Source organism: Micromys minutus, assembly GCF_963924665.1.
Source record: "Micromys minutus genome assembly, chromosome: 9".
Classification (NCBI taxonomy): Eukaryota; Metazoa; Chordata; class Mammalia; order Rodentia; family Muridae; genus Micromys; species Micromys minutus.
The window spans coordinates 37506268-37530480 of record NC_137978.1 but is presented as its reverse complement, the minus strand read 5'-3'; the positions used below and the strand labels follow the sequence as shown (position 1 = coordinate 37530480).

At 49.4% G+C, this 24213-nt stretch overlaps 2 protein-coding genes across 2 annotated transcripts in view; one reads left to right on the top strand and one right to left on the bottom strand.

Moving 5' to 3' along the window:
* The window catches only part of ZMPSTE24 (zinc metallopeptidase STE24), a 34384-nt gene extending 30300 nt beyond the window's left edge, over positions 1-4084 (top strand). Inside the window, exon 10 of the mRNA XM_080921613.1 lies at positions 2151-4084. Coding sequence (XP_080777739.1) covers positions 2151-2375 — 225 coding nt within the window. The 3' untranslated portion in view covers positions 2376-4084. The remainder of the gene's footprint in view (positions 1-2150) is intronic.
* A 4318-nt stretch (positions 4085-8402) lies between these two features.
* On the bottom strand, positions 8403-23554 carry COL9A2 (collagen type IX alpha 2 chain; the record flags this gene model as incomplete). Its single annotated transcript, XM_080921074.1, has 32 exons — positions 8403-8660; positions 8909-8986; positions 9282-9470; positions 9749-9803; positions 10027-10173; positions 10313-10345; positions 10438-10482; positions 10616-10651; positions 10803-10874; positions 10952-11005; positions 11204-11257; positions 11540-11593; positions 11909-11953; positions 13280-13333; positions 13554-13607; positions 13981-14034; positions 16787-16840; positions 16949-17002; positions 17097-17150; positions 17730-17783; positions 18067-18120; positions 18202-18258; positions 18386-18433; positions 18535-18588; positions 18917-18970; positions 19311-19334; positions 19431-19466; positions 19583-19636; positions 20897-20959; positions 21052-21087; positions 22267-22341; positions 23483-23554. 32 exons carry the CDS (start codon positions 23552-23554, stop codon positions 8461-8463), a joined length of 2067 nt encoding a protein of 688 aa, XP_080777200.1. The 3' UTR covers positions 8403-8460.
* Between the last annotated feature and the right edge of the window lie 659 nt (positions 23555-24213).

Below are 24213 nucleotides of genomic sequence, written 5' to 3'. Positions count from 1 at the left end.
GGCGCTGGTTATTTTAGCCTGGACGTCTTGTAAGCAGTGTCAGAGTTTAAGGGTCCTAATGGGTGAGATACTTCCCTGGGATTGCCCTTTCAAAAGCATTTGGAGGGCTAGCTCAGTGTTTCAGAGTCACTGCTGCTCTTCCTAGAACTCACATCAGGCACTACCTGTAAGTCCAGTGTATCCAGCATCTGTAGGCACCTGTACTGTAACCATGTCCACACTGCATGCACATAGTCAGAAATAAACCTTTAAAAACTATTGGAAACATACAACAGAACAGTTGGTTATTCATTCAGCTTGTATTTTATTTGTGTTTTACAGCAGAAATCAAAGCCTAGTTGACTTAGAAGAGGTGACGGATAAGAATGAGGAATGTATGTTTTGTTTGGGGTTGTTTTTTATGGTTCTATAAACTGTACATTGAGATAAGGTTATTAGAGCCAGTGAATGAAGATTGGGGTAGGGGTTGCCTTTCCCTCCTTCCCTTCTTTCCTTCCTTGAGACAGGGTCTCACTGTGTGTAATAAGGCTGGCCTCCGACTCCTGCCTCAGCCTCCTAGTAGCTGGAGTGACAGATTCAGTCCACCTCATGTAGCTCAGATAGCCAAGCTGAAATGTATATTCAAGATTTGAAAAAAATTTCATGCAGAATCAGATGGTAACAGAGACTCACAAACTTTATTAGGAAACCAGTATTTGTTGTTAGTGGCAGAGAGAACCAGAACCAGAGTGAGCTGTATGCATAAGAATGCTTGACCAAGTGTGTGCCTGTGGAGACCAGAGGTTAACACTGGATGCCTTCCAAGGCCAGACATTATACACCAGGGATCTTCCTATGTCGCTGAGCCTAGCTGCCCAGCAAGCCCCTAAGATCTACCCCATCTCCACCCTCCCTAGCAATGGGGCTTCTGATGTACATTTAGCTGTGAGTTTAGATTTGGGTCCTTAGGCTTACACCGTAAGTATTTTACCCATAGAACCATCTCCCAGCCCCCCCCCCCCAAAAAAAACAACAACAAATTGTCATTTTTTTTTTCTTTCAGTTTTTTAGGACATGGCTTTTCTATGTAGTCCTGGAGCTGTCCTGTAACTTGCTATATAGACCAGTCTGGCCTCAAACCCAGAAATCCACTTGTCTCTGCTCCCCTCACAAGTGTTGATTCAAAACCTTTTTAATCCCTCAGAATATATATTTTTCCCCAGGAAAAGTTTTCCTCTCATAAATGTCTTTAGAAACTATAAACTTACTTTGAGATATTACCAAAGCCACTCTGATAATGTTCAGTTCTGATGTGGGAGGCTGGAGTAGGAGGCCCATGAGAGTGCGACCAGCTATGTAGGAAGACCACGGCAGTAACAAAACGAAACTTGAAACTGTTATCAAATACTCTGTCATATTTTTTAGAATAGCTCAGAGAAGACTTATTAAGGATAGATAAATGATCAAGATTATTAAAAGTGATCCTGTGGGTTGGAGAGATAGCTCAGTGGTTAAGAGCACTCACTATCCTTGCAGAGGACCTGGGTTCAGTTCCCAGCATCCACATGATGACTCAGAACCATCTATAATGTAACTCCAGGTCAAAAGGATCATGAATCCCACTTCTGACCTCTTTGGGCACCAGACAAAATACAAATACAAAATAAATATTTGAAAAAGAACTCCAGATGAGGTAGTAGATTCCTATGATCCTAGCAAGCACTTGGGATGTGGGGGCAAAGGATGTGGTGTTTGAGGTCAGCCTGGGTTATATGAAACCTAGTCTTAGAAAAACAGAGTTAGCACAGGTCTGACTGTGAGACAGTGGCGTGCACTGGCTTCAGAGTCACCCTTGTTAAGCACTAGCCTCCAGCTCTGTGGTCTCTGGAAAACTGTCCAGTCCTCTGAATGTCATCCTCCTGACCTGTATAACAGAAGCCAGAGGTTATTGACGAGCTTGCAAAACTCCTGGCACATGGCACATTTCTCAGAAGCTTCTTTTTAATAAGCTCTGTACCTGTTTCTGGTCTGTTTGCTTGGGGTGAAGGAAGCTCAGTTTGGCATAGTCCCCCAACCTAAGTCCAACCAGCCTTCCTCCACAGCCTGGCTCATGAAGACTTCAGTGATGACACATGTACCAGGCGGCTAAACCCTTCTGTTTCCTTCTGCAGGTTCTGTCTTTCTGCCTAACAGTCCTGAGCCGCAGATTTGAATTTCAAGCTGACGCTTTTGCCAAGAGACTTGGAAAGGCTAAAGACTTATATTCTGCTTTGATCAAGCTGAACAAGGATAACCTGGGGTTCCCGGTTTCTGACTGGTTGTTCTCAGCGTGGCATTACTCTCACCCTCCGCTGCTGGAGAGGCTCCAGGCTCTGAAAAATGCAAAACAGGACTGAGCCCTCAGGTCCCGTGACTGGACACACTTCTGGTTATCTCTGTCCTGGCAGCATGTTCCAGCTCTTGATGTTTTTAATTTTTTAAGAAAAATGATTATGTACATGAAAGTCCAGATTTAAATACATTTACTATCTCATTTCAAAAATGATTTTAATAATCCATTTCTTAAAACACTGGATAAAATTTTGAGGCTTAATATTTTTAAAGCATAGTTTTATCTAGCATCTGATTTACCATCAATTTATAAAATGATTTAAGGAAATGCACAACTTGTTTTATTTCTGCACTCTGTGGAATCTGCATAGAGGGTTTTTAGGGCGTAGGTTTAAAGATGGAAACACCACCTCCAAGCACCTTCTTCAAGGCAGAAACAAAGAGTGGCCCCAGATCATTGTGCTTGTGCCTACATGGGCTTCATTTTTACCTTCATGCTGTTAGGATTTAGCCTGGCCAATCAGTGTATTAGTGTATTAAATAAGAGAGAAAAGTAAATATGAGTAAGGCTAATGCTGCTGCAGTGAGTTGTTAGGCATGCTGTACTGTTGTAGTTACAAAGCTTTCTGTTCCCTTTCTTGCCACACAAATCAGGAATTCCCTCCCTCCTTCCTCTCCCCCCCCCCTTTTTTTTTTTTTTTTTTTTTTTTTGACATAAGGTTTCACTCTAGTCCTTGCTGACCCCAAACTCATTCTTTAGCACAGGTAGCCTAGAACCCATATTGGGCCTCCTGCTTCAGTCTTCCAAATGTTAGAATTGCAGGTGTGAGCCACCACATACAGCTTAGGAATTGTCACTAGTGCTTGAAATTAGAAACCTTTTAAATCATTGAGTTTGGGTTTGCTTTTAAGAAGGCCTTAATTTTAAACCAGGCTTGGTAGTACTTACATTTAATCTCAGCTATTGAGGCAGAGGCAGATGGATCTATAAGCTGAGGCCAAACCTGGTCTACATAGCAAGTTCCAGGTCAGCCAGGACTATATAGTGAGATGCTGTCTCAAGGGGGAGGAGGGGGAGTAAAAGTCAGTCTCAGTTTTATCCTTCCTTCCACCAACCTATATAAACTAGCCTTTTCTCATTCATTTATTCCCAGTAAATAATAGCACATTCTTTCACTCAGCAGAAATTGTCATATTATATACATCTCCCAATGTTAATTATGGCAGAATGTAAAAAATGACATTTGAAAAGACATAAAGGTGAAATATTCATGATTCTCTTATTACAGGAAAATCTAGTTTTCTATCTTTTTTCAAAGACAAAAGTCTCTGCTTTTATTTTTGTAATTTTTTTTATTCACAAATTATAATTAGACCAGCTTCCATTTTTTTAAAATTAATTCTTGGTAGGCAGACAGATGTTTACTTGCAGAGAATGCAAATGATTCCCAGGGGGAGAAGGCATGTCCTTGACTGCTCCGAATGTCTGTCATGTCCTGAGTGAGAATCCTGCGCCTGCTGCCTTGGCATTTGCTCCACAGTGATCAACTGTGGTCAACTGTGCACACTGGTGTCTGTGCGCTGTGACACGGAGCGATCCTTCACATGGACCAAAGCTGCGTCAGCTCACATTCAGCACTGCACTGTGTATTTCCTACAGCTACGCAGAGCAGCCCACGGTTTCTCTCCAGCACCCTTTCCTGTGACTTCATGCTCAGATAACTGCCTTTCCTTCCTTCTGTGCCTTTAAAAACACATTTCAGTTCTGCACAAGTGAGACATTAAAAATTGCCAATGCAGATTTACGTTCTGGTGTTGGGTTTGATATGATGTGTGCGTCATACATTACCTAGATGTGTTGATCACTACAGAAACAGTGCCATCCGTGGACCTGTGAGCAACCCTGAGTTTGAGTGATGTCAGCACCAGCACCACTCATGGCTGCCTCCTGCCTCTCCAGCATGTGCATCACCAGATCTTGCTGCTGTTCCCTCAGAAGCAACATTTGGAATTATTCCTTCTCCACTGCTGCAACCTCAAATTGTCCTGGGCTTGCTTTTCATTGTTTTGGCTGCCCTCTGGCTCCTTTGTCATCCAGATCAATTGGACGATACTCCTGTTTATTCTGAAGCCCACGAAACCAGGATTGCCTACACCAAAGAGCAGATAACTGCCCTGTTGGAGCCAGAGCCCACCTCTGATCCTCAGTTTCAGTTAACAGTAAGTAAGGTACAGTATTCCCCACTCCTGGTAGTGTTTCTTTCTGACTGTTGCAGAAATACCAATAACCTTTGCCAAGTTACTGAAGAGAAATTTCTTCTTAAGATATGGTCTCATGTATCCCAGGCTGGCCTCAAACCCATTGGGTAGTTGAGGATAACCTTGATCTTCCTGTCTCCACCTCCTGAGTGCTAGAATTACAGGCCAGCATGTGCTACCATGTTTATGCGATGCTTAGCATTGAAACCAGAACCTTGCTCATGCTAAAACATGCTCTTATCAACTGAGCCACAGTACAAACCCTACATACAAAATATTGTCATAACTGTTGTGTTTATTACTGTTAATCTCTCACCATTCCTAATTTACAAGCTAGACTTTGTGTGTGTGTGTGTGTGTGTGTATACACCTACTGATATATAATGGAGGGGGTCCAGTAATAGTACTATAAATATCAGAGGGCATCTTAGGAAAGGGGAACTATAGGAATAAAGGCTTTGAAGCAAGTGAGCAGCACCAGAAGGCAAGAGGGTAGGAATGGTAAGTGCTAGAGGGATTGGGAGATGAAGTAGAAAGGACAGGCTTTACTGGACCTTATGTCCCACTTGAGAATTCAGGCTTTCAGGGCTGGGGATATGGCTTAAGTAGAGTACTCACCCAGGGTGCACAAGGTTCTGAGTTTGACCTCAATACCTCAAGGATGGGGAATTTAGACTTTTACTCGGGTGTGGTAGGGCCATTAAGGCTTAAAGCATGATGCAACTTAGTTTTACAGGATTCCCTTTGCTTCTATATTGGAAGTGGGTGGTTAGTGGGATCTTCTCACCCTTATGTCAAGAAATCCTGGTGCTCCCTGGAGTGATAGTTGAAGAGGCATGGTAAGGTATGACCTGGAGGAGCCATGTTGAATCTCTTGGCAGCTGTAATGTTCTTTCTAGTAAATGTAGTTTCTTCTCTCTTGTCTCTGTCTCTCTCTCTCTGTGTCTCTCTTTCTCTCTGTGTGTGTGTGTGTGTGTGTTTGTGTGTGTGTGTTTTATTGGGAAACAAATCTAGGGCCTTACTCATACTAGGCAAGTGCTCTATTGCAATATTCTCATGTTATTTTAGCTACATAAGATTCAGTCACAGAGAGAGCAGGATCCTGCTCATGGTGCAGAGAACCACTGGGACTTTTAGACCATCAGAACACATAGTCATATACAGGTTGAAATCAAGTCTTCTTCGTTCCTAGTTTAATAATTAGTCTTGTTTCTTTGTGTCCTGAACATATGCTTTATTTAACAAACAGTGAGCACCTGCCGTGTAGCAGTCACAGTGCTGAGAAACAACAGTGAAGGAGAGGGAAAACTTTGTGGAGCTGATATTCTAGAGTCTCAGGTCAAACAAAAGCACAAAGGAGAAACAGACATTCATGAAAGGGGTGTCTGAAATGGCGGGAAGGAAGCGAGGTGCTGGTGTGAGGATAGTTGGTAGGGTCCAAGCAGCAGGCACAACATGCTTGGACAGCCCAGGGAGTATCGAGGCTGGGGTAGGACATACTGGGGCCAGACAACCTGGATGCATTCAAAGGGATATATGGGAGACTCACAGATAACACTGAAGTGATCAGAGTAGATTCCACCAACCAGGAAGCTGGAGAAGGCAGAGAACACTGGTCCCTAGGAGTAACCCCCTTTCACATGCTTTAATCAGAAATGAGGTTCTACAGGGTGTGATTGGCGAGCCATCAGCTTCTCTTGTCATTGAAACCATCCAGTGTGTCCTGTCTCACTAAGCCACCAGAGTACCAGGAAAGGGCTCCTAAGCCAGCACATGAAGAGACATCAAGGAGGAATTGGACTCTCTAAGCCCAAGGTTCCAGGCCCCAGACCAAATATGGGGTCCATTGTCTAAGAGAGAGTCACTGCCACTACCATGCCCTGTGGATACCTGAGCTCAGGGCCAGGGAGGCTCTCTTCCATCCCTTTACTAGGCCCTGAATCCTGAATCCTCTGTATTCCATGACTCTTTAACAGCCACACACCAGAGTTCCTCTGTAGATGCTGGGGTTTCTTAACATGATTGGCTGAAACGCTAAAAGTACTATACCTCATATTTCTGGCTGACCCTGACTTGATAAGGTCTGTGATGGTAAATGTGTGTTGAGAAAGGGATGGTGAGGACAGCTTCTGCAGATGCGAAGCCTTGGGCTGCAGTGCTGTGTGCCTCCAGGAGGGGACAGGATGCAGATGCTTCATTTGGGAGCAACACAAATTCAGATCTATACCTAAATAACAACAAAATTAGTCATCTATGCTAGTTAATTTTATATCAACTTGATACAAGCTAGAGTCATCAGAGAAGAGGGAGCCTCAATTGAGAAAATGTTTCCATAGTAAGCAAGCCTTGTAAGTCATGTTCTTAATTTGTGATTGATATGGGAAGGCCCAGCCCATTAAGAAAACAGACTGATCTAGCATGGAGGGAACTTGCAAGCCAGTGAGCAGTGCTCTTCCAGGACCTCTGTATCAGCTCCTGTCTCCAGGTTCCTGCTCTGTTGATTCCTGTCCTGATTTATTTTGATGGTGAACTCTGATCTCTGATGTGGAAGCTTAAGCCAAACAACCTTTGCTTCACAGGTTGTTTTGGTCATGGTGTTTCATCACAACAGTACTAACCCTGACTAATTTCAAAAGCTCCTGGCTGGCCAATAGAATAGGCCAGATGTGAGTCCCCTAGCGTTTCATACCCCACCCCGACCCCCAGGAGTCCCTGGAAGGCAACAGCCAGATCTTTCAATCTTCCACTGCCATGCCCTGGCCTCAAAGGTAACACACAGGCCACTGAGACAGGCCAGGGAGATTGGAGTATGTGGATCTGGGGGTGTAGCTCAGTTGGTAAAGTACTTCCTTGCCTAGTATGTAATGCATGAAGCACTGGGTTTGACCTCCAGTAGCATGAAAAGGGTGTTGTGATACCAACAAAAGGCAGAGAGATTCAGAAGTTCAGAGTCATCCTCAGCTACACAGCAAGTTCAAGGCCAGTCTAAATACATGAGACCCTGAATACTTGAGTCTAAAGGAAAGGGATAAGGAAAGTGGAGAGAGAGAGCAAGGAGGGAAAGAATGGGAGAGAGTCCAGGCAACCCAGTGAATATGGCACCCTTTTGTACATATGACATGGTTAAGCCCTTGTCATACACAGCTGCATAAGCAGTTTGCCCAAAGGTACATAGTGAATCAGGTTCTTACTACACAAGTTTCCCAAACAGGCCAGGGGTCCAAATGCTCACAAGGTGTACCCAGATGGAGGGCCCAGACTTTCCCTCCCCTTTGGCCCTTAGCTACTTTGCCCAAGCAGTGGAGACCCATCCTTATCCACAAGAAGTCACTTTGTAACCAACTGGGGAACTTTTATTTACACAAAGGCCAGAATGGTGTGAGCAAAAGGGACTGGGAAACTTGACATCAAAACAAGGAAGGTGGGTGTTTAAATACTCGGATGGGAGGCAACAGTGGGGCTGGCCTACAGACTGCCACCTCAGGGTATTCTCCCCCAGCAGACCCAAGAAAAGTAAGTCTAGAGAGTAAGAATGGAGTAAGGACCACCAGAAGCCTCAGCCCCCTGCCAGGGGTGGGATGGCCAGGGGTGGGATGGCCAGGGGTGGGATGGCCAGGACTGAATGGCAAGAGTGAGGGATAGTTGGTACTCTGGGCATAAAAACAATTCTCTTCCTTTAGGAGGGATGGCTCTCCAATACTTGCTCTGTTGGCATCGCCATCATTCCAATGCTCTCCCTTCCCTGACCCCTCCCTTGTTGAACTTGTCTTCAGGACCCCTGCCTGGGTCCAGACAAGATCTTGAGAAATCTAGCCTCCTGGGGCTGGGGTGCATGTCCACCCAGAGGTGACCCTGGATGCTAATAGGCTCTGTCCTGTCCTGGCTGGTTGCTCATGGCCCCTTGATGGAGCCAGGCTCTGTGAGGCGAGCAGACGTATAGGCTGAAGCTCCCAGGCAGGCAGCAGGCTCACAGAAACCTGGTAGCCCCACTGGGCCTGGCCGGCCAGGCCGCCCAGCCTCTCCTGGAGCCCCTGGGGATCCTCGGTCTCCATCCTTGCCATTGATTGCCTGGCCAGGCCGGCCAGGGAGACCTGTGAGGAGAATAGACCAGAGAGTAAGAATGGAATAAGGAATACCAGAAAATTGTTCGGGTGGGGAAAAGTAGACCACAAATATCATAGAAGGAAGACATAGACACTGCCCAACTCAAGAGTCCCAACTGCCAGCTCCCATCAGACGCTCCCAGAGACACCTAGATCCTCCAGCTTGGCTGAGTACCAGGCTTCCACACAGGAAAAAAAAAAAAAAAAAAAAACCAAATGTCCAAGGTGTTTGTTACCTGGGATCCCTGGGGGCCCAGGCATCCCGGGATGGCCACGTCCCACTTCTCCTCGATCCCCCTTCTCTCCACGCTTTCCTGCGGACAAAAAAGGAGTACCTTTTCCCATACTGAGAAATATTTCTCCTGCTGTTCATTTTGCTTCCTACACAGCTACTGCCGCAGAATACCATTGGAGGAAGTTGGAAATGACCACGGAGGGCTGCTTAGATAGAGGGGGATCCAGATAAAACTTGGGAGCTTATGTATCAGATAAGGTTTATTATAGGAAAGTGTGCAACAACAACTGGCATTTACTGTTTACTATGCCCCAAACTGCCCTTGGCCCAATCCCCTTGCTCAGCTTTAGCTCCAGCCCCAGTGGAGCGCTCACCCTTGGGTCCAGTGTTGCCAATCTGACCCACTGCTCCCACGATGCCAGGAATGCCTCGGGGTCCAGGGTGGCCATTGGGGCCCTGTTTGCCTGGATATCCAGGGGGCCCAGGAGGTCCAGGAAGTCCTACCATCCCTGCTGCACCCAGGGCTTCTCGCTTGGCACTCACAGCTACCTCTGCAAGTTGCTCTGAAGGGAAGAGGAGGAAAAGGGTCTAAAATGAACCTGGAGAAGACGGAGCGTCCTCACCCATACACGGGTAGACAGAAAAGCCCAGCGTTGAGCTTTCCCCTTCCCTCGGCCCTTTTTATGGAAGTCTATCCAAGGTTCTACAATGTCTGAGGAGGCAGAGCTGGAATGCACACCAGAGACTCCAGACTCTCGAGCAAAGACACATGGAGAGGCTGGTGAAGGATGACTGGGTTCTGAAGTGGGCTGTGAGGAGGAGCTGCAGCCCTCCCCCTCACCTTGAATCATCTTCAGCACCACATCCACGATGTGCTGGTCACTGGCAGCTCGGCCCTGAGAGCAGAGGATACAATTCAGGAAAAAGCTCTGACTGCCAAAATCAACCAGGGTTGGTTCCCATCTTTGTTCAGCATTTTTGGGTACATGTCATGCCCATTCTCTTGATCTGGTGCCAGTCTCCTGGATACCTCTGGGAACTCCCAGCTTTGAGTAATATGCCACACCCCCCAAGAAGATGCCCTTCCTATAGACTCCCCTAGCCCTGGGGTCCACTCACCACCACACCCTGTCTCCCGGGTTGTCCTGGCACGCCTCGATCTCCCACCAGTCCTCGGGGCCCGGGAAGCCCGGGGTAGCCCTGTACTCCTGGGGCACCAGCATCTCCGCTAGGGCCGGGGTAGCCCGGTTCTCCACGCACTCCTTGCTGCGGAGGGGTGGGGGGGGTGAGGTACAGTTAAACTGAGAAGGCTCCGGAAGGAAGGGGAAAGGGGGCAGGGACAGGGCTCTGGTCAGAAAGAGGAAAACATCCCTTTTGGAGGGAGGGAGGGAGGGGAGGACCTCACCTGTCCCTTAAGCCCTGGCTCGCCTGACAGGCCCTGCAAGCAGAGGAGAAGCAATCAGGATATGGCGGAGAACCCAGGCCACGCACACACCCCACACTCCTGTCCCATTCCGGTGCTCTGCTCACCTTCTCTCCTTTCTCTCCCGGGAGGCCGGCCACCCCCGGGTCACCCTGCAGAAAGAGAACGTTGTGTTAAGAACCAGCCGTAATGGCAACAACGCAGGGTGCAGGGTCTGCAAGTCTGAACAGACCCGAGGCCACAGGCACTCTGCCTGCAAGCGGGACTCTGGTAGCTGGGACTCACCACTCCGCCTCGGGGCCCGGCCTTCCCTGGGGAACCCTAGAGAAAGAGAATGTGGTGTACTGAAATGTCCTTTCTAGGAGGGGAGCTCCTGTAGCTCCCTGTTTATTCTGGTCTAACCCAACCCCACAGCCTAAAGAGGCCCAGACTTGAGCCCCTTTCCCGGGTGTTTTCCAGCGTCCTACGGTACCTTATCTCCTTTGATGCCTGGCAAGCCTTGGGGTCCTGGAATTCCTGGAGGTCCCTGTTCTCCCTTGGGGCCCTGGGGTGGGAAAAAAAAGGAGTAAATCAAATAAGGAACCCAGTTGTGGACCCCCTGTCCCCCTCAGCTCTGATTACCTGTCGTCCTTGAGGGCCTGGCTGTCCCACTGGCCCCCTCTCACCCTGGTCACCCTGAAATGGAAAATGGAGGTCACCCATGGGCTCTCAGCAGGGCTAGCCTTTTAGGTTAGGCAGGACAAATGCTGTCATTCTGGATGTCACCAGCAGGGGTCCTTCTTATTACTCCTTTTTACAGACATCCATTTGAGGCTTTGTCAGGGAGGACCCAGTGCCAGCTGCTGCAAGGATCCTTAGGGAGGGACCATTTACCTTCTGTCCCATGATGCCCTGTGGACCAATTTCTCCTCGAGGCCCTGGCTCCCCCTGGGAGGAGAAAGGAGGGTAAGCAGCAGGCCTGGTGGGTGGGACCTTTCTTCCTACCAGCCTTCCCCACCCATGGATCAGCTAATTGGTTTCAATTAAGAAAGCTGGCCCAGAAAACAGAAAGAGCTTGCTGGGAATAGCAGGACAAACTCGAGACATTCCCCAGGCTTGGGCTTCATCCCTCAGCCTCACCCTGACCCCACACTGAGGTCAAGGACTCAGGCCTAGGAGGACCAAAGTCCCCCTGAGAAAGTAGCAGGGTGGGGGTAGGGGTGTACTCACTTCTTTCCCAGGGGGACCAGAGACTCCGGGGAAACCCTGCTGGCCTGGTTCACCCTGCAGGAAAACAGTTCCTCTTATCAGTCTGCTTGGTAGCTGCCAGTCAGCCTTTGCCTGGGGTAGACCCAGGAACCCTGGGGGAGGGGGGTTCTTGATCAAATCCTCTGGATTCTATTTGTTTCTCTGGGTTCCAGACCACATTTCTACTAAGCCAGGATCAGGGGCATGGAGGTGGCAGAAGGGACTTGTGTCAAGCCTTAAATAAGCACTGGACCTCACAATCCTTAAGACGGGCCTCATGTCTCACTCCCTGGTCCCCTCACTGAAATAGAACAGAGTCTCCAGGCAGAATGGGGAGGGGGTTCTTCTCACCTTGTCTCCAGGGCCTCCTTTTGTTCCAGGCTGACCTGGGATACCCTAAAGAAAAAATGTCAGTGTTGATTTGTGCCCTGGCATGGGGAGGTGGGTGTACTTGTCATGTTTGCCTCCATGACCAGTCCAGACTTCTTCCACCTTGTGGGAACAACCAAAGGTCCAGCCATGATATCATGCACTTGGCTGGCTTCCCAGCTTGGCTGTTGGAAGAGTAGGCTTTGGACAGTGGCCTGCCTATCAATGTCTTTGTCCATGGGGTGAGAGTAGCCCACGGTGAACACAAGTCTACACATGCACAGAGAAGATTTGGCTGCCCCATGCCCTCAGGAAGGTGGGCGCCCTACTCCTGAAGTGTGGAGTAAGGGGTGTTGGGCTGAGCTCAAATTGTGGTCACTGAATGCCAAGCTAGTAAAGTCAAAGGTCACAGCTCCCTCTTTTTAACTGTTTTCTGGTTACTATGTGTAGATTTATGTTAAGGCGTTACATGATTGGACAGGGAGAGGTATGCAGAGAAAAGAGAGGAAGTCGGAAGAGAAAGAGAGTGAGAGAGAGAGAAGTAAATCAAGATGGAGCCGGGGAAAGCAGACCTGGATCCTGGGGGCCATAACCGGCAATAGGTAGATATGAATATTTTAAGGGTTTCTGTAGGTCATTTTATCTCATATGGAAGGGCAGTTTGTGTCTTGTTTATTTGATGAAATCTTATTGTATAGAGGGTTTGTGGATTGAGAATTGAACGTATAAACCTGTATGGAAAATTGCCGGGCCTTGAAGCAATGTTTGTGCGGGGCGGTAGTGGAAAGAAAAACGCTGGGACGGTAATTCCACCCAGGATGGAGGCAGTAGGGCAGGCGGAATGAAACACCAGGGAAGGGAAGTGTGCAGAGTACAGCTTGCAGACCGAGTGTCAGCCCATGTGCTCGGTTCCATATTAAGCAGTACCCACAGAGGTGAAACTGTGGGGGCCGATGAGAGATAAGCTTTCCTTTTTTTTTTTTTTTTTTAATAATTACTGCAATAACTATGTACCTCCAGTAATCAATAACTACCGAATGGCTAAACGGAGTGAATTTCGTAGAGCCTGGAGGATTAGCAGGGAAATGGTTAAGTTCCAACCAGCCAATGTGAGGATGTGTAACAATGAAAGAGAAAACTAAAACAACTGTCCAGAGGTAAGCCTCCCTACCCCAAGCCAGGAACTGCACAGACCAGGTGATGTAGTGACAGGGCCAGAGCTCAGGTGCAGATTTTACCTCACCAGCCCCTCACACTCCCACAGACAGAGGGACAACAGAGTGTCTGGCTCTCTGAGGCCCAGGAGGATCAACTTGCCCGTGGGTAGCCTTGGTAGCTCCCCCAGACACTCACCGCTAAGCCCTGGTGGCCTGGGCTTCCTGGCCGCCCCACCTGTCCTGCACTGCCCTAGAGAGACAAACAACCAGAAACACAGATCAGAACTCCAGCCTGAGGTCTCAATACTCCCACAGTATAGGCAAAGAAACAGATCCAGAAGCAAGAAGACCTGCTGGAAACAGACCGAGAGCTACTGGTTCTAAAGCCTCTAGGATTGGTGTGACCAGGCTCAAGGGCCTGAGGAGAAACAGGCCTGTCCCTGCCCAGCCCAAGTGCTTCCTACTCTTACCTTCATGCCAGGTATGCCCGGGGTCCCGTCCTTGCCATCAATGCCTGGTGGACCCTGTTTAGGAAGAAAATCCAAGGGAGTCTCACGATGGGTCAAGCCCCCCACCCTATGACATGAGCCTCTGTGACAGCCACACTGTACAGAGAGGCTCTGGTCATCTCAGGAAACACCAGCCCACAGGGAACAGGGTTAAGAAGGGCAAGCCACACCCTTCATTGGTGTGGGGATGACTGCTCAGATAGCTCAAGCTTCCCACTGTCCTTCCACACGAATCCCCACTACCTGCAGTTGTGAAGAGACTCTCAGACTGTTAACTGGTCAGGGTACAGAGGCAGCAGCCCCCCCTCACAGAGTTCAGTCTAGACCCCCAGCTTCCTTTCCATGTAGGGATGCAGACAAACTGGCCAGGGCCCGGACTCTGACTTACGGTTGTTCCTTTTGGTCCTGTTATCCCCTGGGGTCCGCGGGCACCTTGACTCCCCTGCAAAATAGATAGAGAGGAGCTCACCTTCAGAATGTTGACCCTAGCTAGCTGGGGAGAGAAGCAGCACAGCTGAGACAATGGTCCCAGAGTCCTTGTGGCATGAGCCAGACTCAGAGGCTGAATGGGAATCAATCGAGACGCACACCTATGGCCTGACACTAAGGGAAGGGTGTCCAGTTCATTGCTAAGCATCTAGGCAGGGAGGGCAGTGCAGTGGTTCCTGGGAGCCAGGCATTCAGACCGTGGTTACTCGTTATCAAGAGTGATGGGTGGGGTTCATATTGGGTGAGGGGGAGGGTGTCTTGATTTGAATAAGAGCTATAAAGATAGTTTGGGAAAAACTAGAATAAGCTAAAGACAGGTGATGCTAAAATAACTGCACCCCCCCATAGTTTTCTCTTTAATTATTTGTTTATTCCTGTGGACATGCTTGTGGAGGTCAGAGGACAACTTTCAGGAGTCGGTTCTCTCTAGACTATCGGTCCTAATGGTGGGTGCTTTTACGCTCTGAGCTATCTCTCCAGCCCTCTTTCTCCAGGTCCAATAACAATGTGTTTCTGTGAGGAAAAGTTTTTAGAGAGAAATTCAGAAGTGTGTAGAAGCAAATGAGACAAGCCAAGTATCTCTGAAAATGTCAGAGCCGGGAAGCTGGTGAATCTCTGAATTCCAGACTAGCCTGGTCTACTGAAAGAATGCTGGGACATCCAGGGCTACACAGAGAAACCCTGCCTCAAAAAACCAAAACAAAGAAAAAAGGAAGGAACGAAGGAAAAAGGAGGGAGGGAAGGAGAGAGGGAGGGAGGAAGGAAGGAAAGAGAGAGAGAAAGAGAGAGAAAGAAAGAAAGAAAGAAAAGCAAGCAATAGTAATCTAGTTAAGGACGGAGGGACTGTGGGAGGGAGAAAGAGGTGTGGTTGGGGGACGGGACAGTAAAGGAGTCAGTAGTCACGGCAAATGTCTAACTTGGAACCCATGAGACAGCCTTATAGGATTCTCCGTACAGTCTCTTCCCCCTTCCATGTATTTTTAAACTTGCACTAAAATACAGTTAACTGAACTGTCAGCTTGTGGGGAGGGGTTCCTCCCCAGGCAAATCAGCAGCTTTTTTTCATTCTGTTAACATAGCATGAATCTCTGCTCTACATCAATTATCCCACCCCCACCCCACTACTTACCAGCCTTGGAGGTTACCCACAACATTGAAGAGCCCTTGGTTTGCCATATTAGGAAATATCTTCTTACATAGTGACTTATATACTCTATCAACACTATAGCCAGTAACACAGAAATTACCTTTGCATATGTCATTTTGCCCAAATTCATGAGCTGGTGAGATGGCTCAGTGGATACAAGTATTCACCACGTAAGCCTGATGACCTGAGTTTAGCTTCCAGAATCCACGGGTGGAAAGAGAAATGATTCCTGTTAGGTCGTCCTCTGGCTCCCATGTGCATGCTGAGGCACACACACACTGAGCACACACAATAATAATAATAAATTTTTAAATTTAATTAAATGTATTGGGCTACATGTGGCACATGCCTTTAATACCAGCAGCACTCAGGAGGCAAGTGACTCTCTGTGGATTCAAGGTCAGCTGGGTTTACATATCAAGTTCCAGGACAGTCAAAAAACTACAGGGGTATACACTTTTGTTTTGGTTTGGGGTTTCTCTGTGTTTGTTTGGTTGGTTGGTGACTATGAATTATTGTTGATTTGTTGTGATGATGATGGTGGTGGTGGTGGTGGTGGTGGTGGTGGTGTGTGTGTGTGTGTGTGTGTGTGTGTATGTGTTGGGGAACATGACTATAGTATTTGCATGGAGATCAGAAGACAACTTTGTGGAGGAACTGGTTCTCTCCTTTTTCCACCTTTATTTAGGTAGATTCCAGGAATTGAACTTGGGTTACTGCTGTCCCTTTATGTGTATGGATGTGATCTGAGTTTAGTAAAACTGATTTTAATTAGGGTTGCTTTGTATGCACGTAGGTGGGGTTACTGGACTATGGGCAACTTGCTAGTGGCTGCAACACTGAAGAAAATAACTCCCCATGCCCAGGCAACTATCAGGGCTTCCCAAGCCAAGCACCTTTGCTCAAGTTTTCACTGAATTTAAAACTGCTCAGAAAGACAGGTGTGGTAGCACATGCCTTCAATTCTGGCACTTGAGAGGTAGATGCTGATGGATCTCTGTGAGTTAAAGGACAGCCTGGTCTAAAGAGTGAATTTCAGGACAACTGGGACTCTGAAGAGAGACCCTATCTCAAAACAAACAAACAAACAAATAAAAATCCTACTCAGGAAAAGGATCTATAAAAAAAATAAAGGAAGAAGAAAGGAATGAAGAAAGAAAAAAGAAAGAGAAAAAGAGAAAGGAAGGAAGAAAGGAAGGAAGGAAGGAAGGAAGGAAGGAAGAGAGAGGGAGATTAAGCAACTGTTATGATGTCTTTGGATCTAGGCCAAATTCCATTAATTTCATGGTTAATTTGCTGGAATTTGAATGTCTGATCCCAGAGGCTACAAGATTGGATCCCAGGGCTTCTTATAAAGTCTGAACATAGCAAGATGACTGGGTTCTCACCACAGACCACCAGAACACCCCCATACCCAGAAGTCACCCCCATCCAGGCTGACAGGCACATATATAAATGCCTCTGTGTGTACATGCACACACCAGCCTTGGATGAAGATGATCCCTTTCCAGTACTCTTCAGGGGAGTCTGTTCAGATAAGGGGTGCCTGAGAACTTACCACATCCCCCTTCTCACCCGCTCGGCCTGGTGGCCCCCTTGGGCCTTCTTCACCCTGGCGGGAAGAAGACAAGAATCCAAGTTACATGAGTCCATGATGACCAGCAGCCAGTTTGAATCCACAGACCCCTAGTGTAGGGCCTGGGGACAGAAGCAAGCTTACCGGTGGCCCAGCAGCCCCGATGGAGCCCACCATGCCTTTATATCCACGAGGACCCTGGAGAGAGGAAAAGATTGCATTCATTCCTAGATAGACGTTAGAGCCCAGAGTCCTGGTCACAGCAACTCTTTTCCGGTCCCCATAGACTCACCATCTCTCCCTTGGGTCCTGCCATGCCTGGGTAGCCTCTGATGCCTTGGGGACCCTGTCAGAAACAAACAAATGGTGGTAGAGACAGCTTCAAGGCCCAATTCATTTATGCCTTTTCTGACCCAACTCCTCTCACAATGTTCCTCTTTTCTTTTAAAGATTTATTTATTTATTTAATGTATATGAGCACACCATTGCTGACACACCAGAAGATCCAATTGCATTAGATTCAATTACAGATGGTTGTGAGCCACTGTGTGGTTGCTGGGAATTGAACTCACAACCTCTAGAAGGACAACCAGTGTTTTTAACTACTGAGCCATCTCTCCAGCCCTACAATGCCTCTTTAAAGTGGGCAAAGTATCCCTATCTCCTGCACAGTACAAAGCTGCTCAGATGCGGAGAGAAACCAAGGCATTTAAAGAAACAGTGACAGGCCTGAACCTTAGCCACGCCTTCTGGTGGGCAGTCTTGGTCCTGTCCTCCTTATCCCTACAACCAGTCTCAATCTTTCAACCTAACTAGGCACCCCAGCCAGACACAGATATCTTTATAAGTTAGAGGCCAAAGCTGGTGAATGGTCGAATTGAAGGACTCCCAGGATGACAGAAGGCATAATAGGGCTGCTCCGTACCGGTGGTCCAGAGATGCCTTGCTCTCCAGAGGCACCCACATCTCCTTTAGGGCCCTAGGAGCAAGGAAGAGCAGTCAGACTAACAGGCAAATACAAAACAAACAGACATCAGCAACCTTTCCAACACAGATAACCAGACAAGGCAATTATAAGCCATGAAGTCCCATAACACATGAAAGAGGAACTCAACAAGAGACCCAGTAGCCTCCTGTCCCTCAGCTCAGGGACTGGTTCCCCTTGAACCCTTAAGGACAGAGGAAGGGATGAAGAAAGAGGCAGATCTCTGTGGGATTGTTTCCTTTAATCCTCATCCCTAACCCTTAGCTCTCATACTCACTGGCTTCCCTTGGCGACCAGGATCACCCAGAACCCCCCGTTTGCCTGGATGCCCCTAGAAGGGAGAAGGGATTCTTCAGCTCCAGGTTCCCTCCAAGTACCCGTTCCACCCTCCCTCCCAGGAAAAGCCTTTCACCTTCACTCCTTGCAGACCCTGCGGACCTTTCACACCAGCAGGACAGTTGGTTGGACACTGGAAAGAAAATCCTATAAGGCCTTGAGCTTTCTTGTTGGTCAGGGCCAGCTGAGCAATGCTTCCCAAAACCCTCCTCCCATCCCTCACTAAAACCCTGTCAGTTTCCCCAGTCCCCTTTTCTCACCAAGAAATCTGCACTCCCTTCCAGGCCCTGGATAGTTCCTGGTCGGCCCTGAAAGGAGACAGAAGAGGATGAGGCCCGATCTGATCCATCCCCACTGCAAGCCACTTCCTCAGGAACACATGGCATTCAAGAGCACTGAAGACACTCACTGGTTTCCCAGGGGGTCCTGGGGGCCCTGATGGTCCCTCTGGTCCTGGATCGCCCTGGAGGCAAAAAGAGCCCAAATTACAACACCATCCTGATGGGGCCTAGTCTATCCTTTCTTCCTTGCACTGTCCCATCCACACCACCCTTCAGGGTGCCTTCCAGAAAGCTGCCACAGTGAGGAGATCCAGGAGACTGGCAGGCAGCACCAGCCCTCAGCCTCCCAGGAAGACTTGCTACAGTCCCATGATCAGCAGGAGAGGTTCTGCCCCAAAAGTTTCTGGAGGAACTCCTCGTGGGTCAGAAACTCCTAGAAAGCCTGACCCAGATGGCTAGCCTAGGTAAGCAGGGCAAGGGGCAGAGAGTTAGAGATTGACTAGGGCTCACCTTGGGGCCTGGGGTTCCAATCTCACCGGGAAGGCCAACAGGTCCAGGTGGTCCCTGTGGGGCAGAGAGATGGCTGTCCCAGATGCCTGACTAGGTAGGTCAGCTACCTCAGATGGGAAGGTAGATACAGGCATACTTGATAGAGACCTGGGGACCATACCTTCCTCCTCTTTCTCTAGTTTTCTTAGGAATCCAGGGAGGAAGGCAAAACAATGACACTTAAACAACTCTGGACAGAAAGAATTTGTGGTGCTATAAGGACCAGACTATTCCAGACTCACACTGGCCCACTCTTAACACCACACAACATGCTGGACATTTCTCATGATGGGAATTCCCCTCCTTCCCCAGAGTCTGAGTACCCTGCCCTACACACTACGCCCTCAGAACTTACGGGAGGTCCAGCAAAACCAGGGCCCTGTGACAGAGGAAAAAGAAATCAGACTCACAACTCCCTCTGCAGGCCCTCCCAACCCCCAGAGGGCCTCTCCACACCCTTGTGGGTGGTACTCACCGGCAGGCCAGGGGGCCCTGGGAGCCCAGGCTGGCCCTGCAGGAGTAATGAGAGAGAGTCAGCGGCTAGAGCCTTCTGGAATCCATACTTCCCTCTACTGTAGCTTCTCCAGGCTCGGGCCTTAGCTTAGTTTGTCTTCTGTGAGCACTTACTTTAATTCCAGGGGTCCCCATGGGACCAGGCTCTCCCTTGGCTCCCATTAAACCCTGGGGAAGAAAGAAATGGTAGGATCATTGAGGCACAGCCTGTCCTTAACTCACAGAGCAGGGCAAGTCTAGAAGATTCCTTAGGCTTCCATACCTGATAGAGACCTGGGGACCATACCTTCCTCTTTCTCTGGTTTCCTTAGAAATTCAGGAAGGCAGGCAAAACAATTATTATCTCTCTCTCTCTCTCTCTCTCTCTCTCTCTCTCTCTGTCTCTCTCTGTCTCTCTCTCTGTCTCTCTCTCTCTCTCTCTCTCTCTCTCTCTCTCTCTCTCTCTCTCTTTAAGACAGAGTCTCACTATGCCCAGCCTAGGCTAGCCTTGGATCTTGCTATATAGACCAGGCTGGCCTCAAACTCAAAGAGATTCATCCTGGGATTGAAGGGCTGTGCCACCATGCCTTGCAATTATCCTTTCGTTGTGTTGTTGAGATATAGTAGCTTCCAATTCACGGAGTACCAGAGGGTGACCTTGAACTTCAGACTCTTTCCCACCTCCTGAGTACTGGAATTACAGGTCTGTACCAGCATGCTCAATGGTGCGGCTACCACACTGCCACTGAGCTTCAGACTCAAGGCATTAGTCCTCTGAGAGATAATGGAGACTCAAAAACCTGTGGGCTCAGCCTCACTCCTCACAGCTGGAGTCTAGCTATTCTGTGAGCTCAGTGTCTGCTCTGGGCGGGCGGGCGACCTCTGAAAGCCTTCATTTTCTCACTTGCAAACGAGCGAACACACCCACTCTCTGGGCAGACTTAGGCCTTGATGTGCGGGAGTGAGGCGGTACTGTTTTGTTTCTCTGTGGGTTGTGGGTGAGGAGTCCTCCCATCAGTTAACCATCCCCACCTCCCTAAAACTGTCCTGGGGGAAATATGTGACTTTGAGGTCCCTGGACGCTCTGTAATGCCGTTCCTTCCCCGAGCTGGGCCAGAGCTGCAGAGGGGTGAGATGGGAAAGCAAAGCAATGGGGATGGGGTGACAATGGGGGGGTGCACACGGACAGGACACAAAGGCAGTATGACTCATAGAGGACAGAAGTCCCCACTAAGTCCCCACAGCTGCAGACAATCCTTGTCCTCACAGAAAGCAAAGACTCTCTCTGGCTCCTAGCTGCCAGAGGTCCAAGGCTTCCAGATAGGGTGGATATGAGACAGGAGTGAGGTCACAGTCACATCAATGAGGAGGCATAACTGGCTATAGAGCCAGCATCCTTCTGACTAGAACAAAGCCAGAATCAGACTCTTCACAGCACTGGGTACTCACATCAATGCCAGGCTTTCCATCTGGACCATCTGGACCAGGTTTGCCAGGCTCTCCTTTGGCTCCCTTGAAATTAGAAGCAGAGCAGATGTTAGTCAGAGGAGAGAAAGTACTGGAACCGTTGAAGGTCAAAGATAAAAGAAAAGAAAAGCACTCACCGGAGGACCAACTTTACCTGGAGGCCCCTTGTCACCCTGCAAGACACAAGCGGTGAGACATGCTTCCCCAAGAGATTGTGGACAAACCTGGCTGGGTGGTCCCAAAGAGCGTTCTCCTCTCTCTTCTGTGCTGTAACTTGCACTTTTTTAAAAACCAGCTCCCTTTGCTCAAAACAAAATTCAGCTGCACACAGGCCTTCAGTTCCAGAACTCAGGAGGCCTCTAGAGGTGTGTATAATAAGTCTGTAAGGTCAAAGTCAGCCTAGTCTAACATCTGATTTCAGGACAGCCAGGGTTACATAAAGAGATCTTGTCTACATTAAATTAAGACTACATGAAAACAAGACAACATAGAGGTGTATCAACACCAATCCAGCCAGCTGAGAAGGGAGTTTAATCAAGTAGATTCTAGGCATGCTGATGTTGGCAGGGTACTAGCTGTGAAGTCCTGGACTTCTGGTTAACTGGGAGAAATGAAGCAAGTGACAAAAAAAAAATGCTTTTAGAGAAATCTGAAGGGGAGGGTGGCGGTGGCCTTCAGACAGGAAAGCCAAGAGACAGAGGCAAGGATCAAGGGGGCCAGCATGGGGGTAGATTCAAAATGTTCTTAAGAAAAGAAAGGTCTCTTTTCTGTGTGACAAAGGACCCTTGGTGGGAGATGGGCAGGGCCGTGGAGTCAAATTTAGCCCCAGAGAGGCCCCAGGCATTCCGGAGCCAGCAGCAGAAGCCTGGCTGGGGTCCAGAGTTCTGCGTTAGGGGGTGGGGGCACCAGACTGAATAGAAGTCTGTCCAAACAGTAAACATCCAGCTGACCTCCTGGGGGAAGCCTCCAGAATGAGGTAGTTAACCCTCAGCACACTGGGAGAGCAGACAAGTCCAGCTGATTCTAAACCAGGGAGCTAAAAGTAAAAGTAGTGTGTCGGAACGGCGCGAGGAGGAGGAAGAAGAGAAGGAGGGGGATAAGGACACGTTGTGAGCTGAGGCCAACAGCAGAACAGCAGGCCCTTGTTGCTGGGTGGCTATGACAGACTCCCATATTTCAAAGCTGGTTTGGGGTTTTCTCTGAACAAACAGGCTCCTTGTGATGTCTGCAGGCACCGCCTACTGGCAACAGGGGGCGCTAAACTTCCAGGCATTTCCCCATCCCTGGCGTTCACAAAGTTCTCCTTTGTGGATAGCCTTCCTTCCTCTCAAGTCTGATGTTAAGATACTCACGTCAATGCCATCCGAACCAGGCACTCCTGGTGGCCCTGGTGGCCCTGGAAGACCCGGCTCCCCTGGTGGACCTCTCTGAAAACACAAGAGTGCAGCCTCAGTACGCAGAACTGGGCTCCCCGTGGAGCGAAGGTGATGAGGGAGGTATCTCCCCAAGGAGACGGTGTGTCAGGCACTGTGTGCCATTATGCTCGTTACTTTATGAACTACTCAGAACTCAAGCGGGTACTATTAGAGGAGACGGGCAGAGGGCGAAGAAACACACAAAAAAGACTAAACGTTCGTGGTCACTGGAAGTGAATGGTGAAACCGTGAACACACTCTTAGGTGGGCAGACTTCTTCCCCTGGGCGACACTGTCTTTGCACTGTCACGGTGGGAAATGAAGAAAGGTACCATTCGCTCAAATCACAGATGATGTGCAAGATGGTGCCTAGCCAACGATGGCTGCTCAAACTCTTACTCTTTTCTAACCAACAACAGACATAGCGGTGAACTGGCACCTCTCCCTCGCCTGTGGTACAGGTAGAGTGCCCTCAGGGAAAAAGGGCGTAAAGAAGGAAAGCTGGAGCTCTTCCCACCCAGTCCTCTGTAAGGTGGACCGGCCCCGACCCAGGAAAGCGTCCGCGCGTGCCGAATGCTGGTGCCAGGTGCCCTCCCCAGGTTAAGAAGTGCCAGGCTGGCACCCCACAGGCGAACTGGACCCCACGCTAGCACTGCTTGACCCGCGGACCAGATCGCACCAGGCCCAGTGTCCCCATTAGGTCCTACTCGGGGCATCGCTTTCCCAGGCCCCAGCCGTCCCTGAGAAGTGAGGTAGAAGCCCCACGGTCGGAGGAGATGGCGACAGAGAAGTCTGGCTGGAGCCCGGGCCCCTTAGGAGACTTCGGAGGCGGAGGCTCCGCGGTCGACTGAATAGCCACCATTGTCTCTGCCACCACCTGGGTTCTCTCCGCTGCCAGGACCCCGCGCCATCTCCTGCTCGACGCTCTCTGTCCCAGGGAAGGCCAAGCTTCCCGAGGCAAGGTCCCGCTGGCTCCCGGACTAGTCAGTCTGCCTTCCCTGCACGCCGTGTGCCCGGTATGCACCACCCTAGTGGGTCTGTCCTCAACTGCCCCTCGGGGTAGGGACGGACTAGAACAGGTCCTAAAGACTCCTGGATCCTAAACCAGGTTCTGCACCCGGGATTGCAGTGCCAGAGAGATGACAGGACTTACGATCTGAGCCAGGGCGAGCCCCAGCACCTGGAGGAGAATGACCAGGCTGCGGGGCGCCAGCAAGGCGGTCATGGCGAGCAGCGGGTTCTGGAGCGGGGGTCCACGCACCGACAGCGGGGGCTGCTTTCGGAGCCTCGGACTGGATCTCCCGAATACGCGGCAGGGCGGGCCGGGGCGGGGACCTACAGGCCTGTCACCTGAGAGCACTGTGGGGAGGAAGCGTCCAGCTCCGCCTGGCCAGGGGCGGATCTTCTTTGCCCACCCTGGGTCTGCATTCAGAGCTTGACTAGAAGCCCCAGATAGGAGGTCCCAGAGGCATCTTGGGGTTCGGGACCTCTTTCTCCATGGAGGGCAGAAGACCATCCGAAGTCCCTTTCCCCCTTGCCCTCAGCCCCATCCTTTCCCCTGGCCTGAGGCAGGCTTGTCTGGGTCCCTCATCCTCCGGAGCCTCAGCCTCTCAGGTTCTTGAGACCTGATGAGGACCCCAACTCGGTCTTTTCTAACTACCTCAGTCCTCTCCACAATCAGGTCCCTGCCATATTAAAACACATCATGTGTCTTGAATCACCACCTCCGAAATTCTCTATCTGCCTCTTCTCTCACCCTCCACCATCATTTCCAGTAGAGTTGTCTGTGGCCTCTGAACTTCCCTTTCCTCTCACCTCCCTGCTTCCATCGGCCTAGGATGTTGATCTTCTGGAGATCATCAGTGAGATCCGAACATCGTCCAT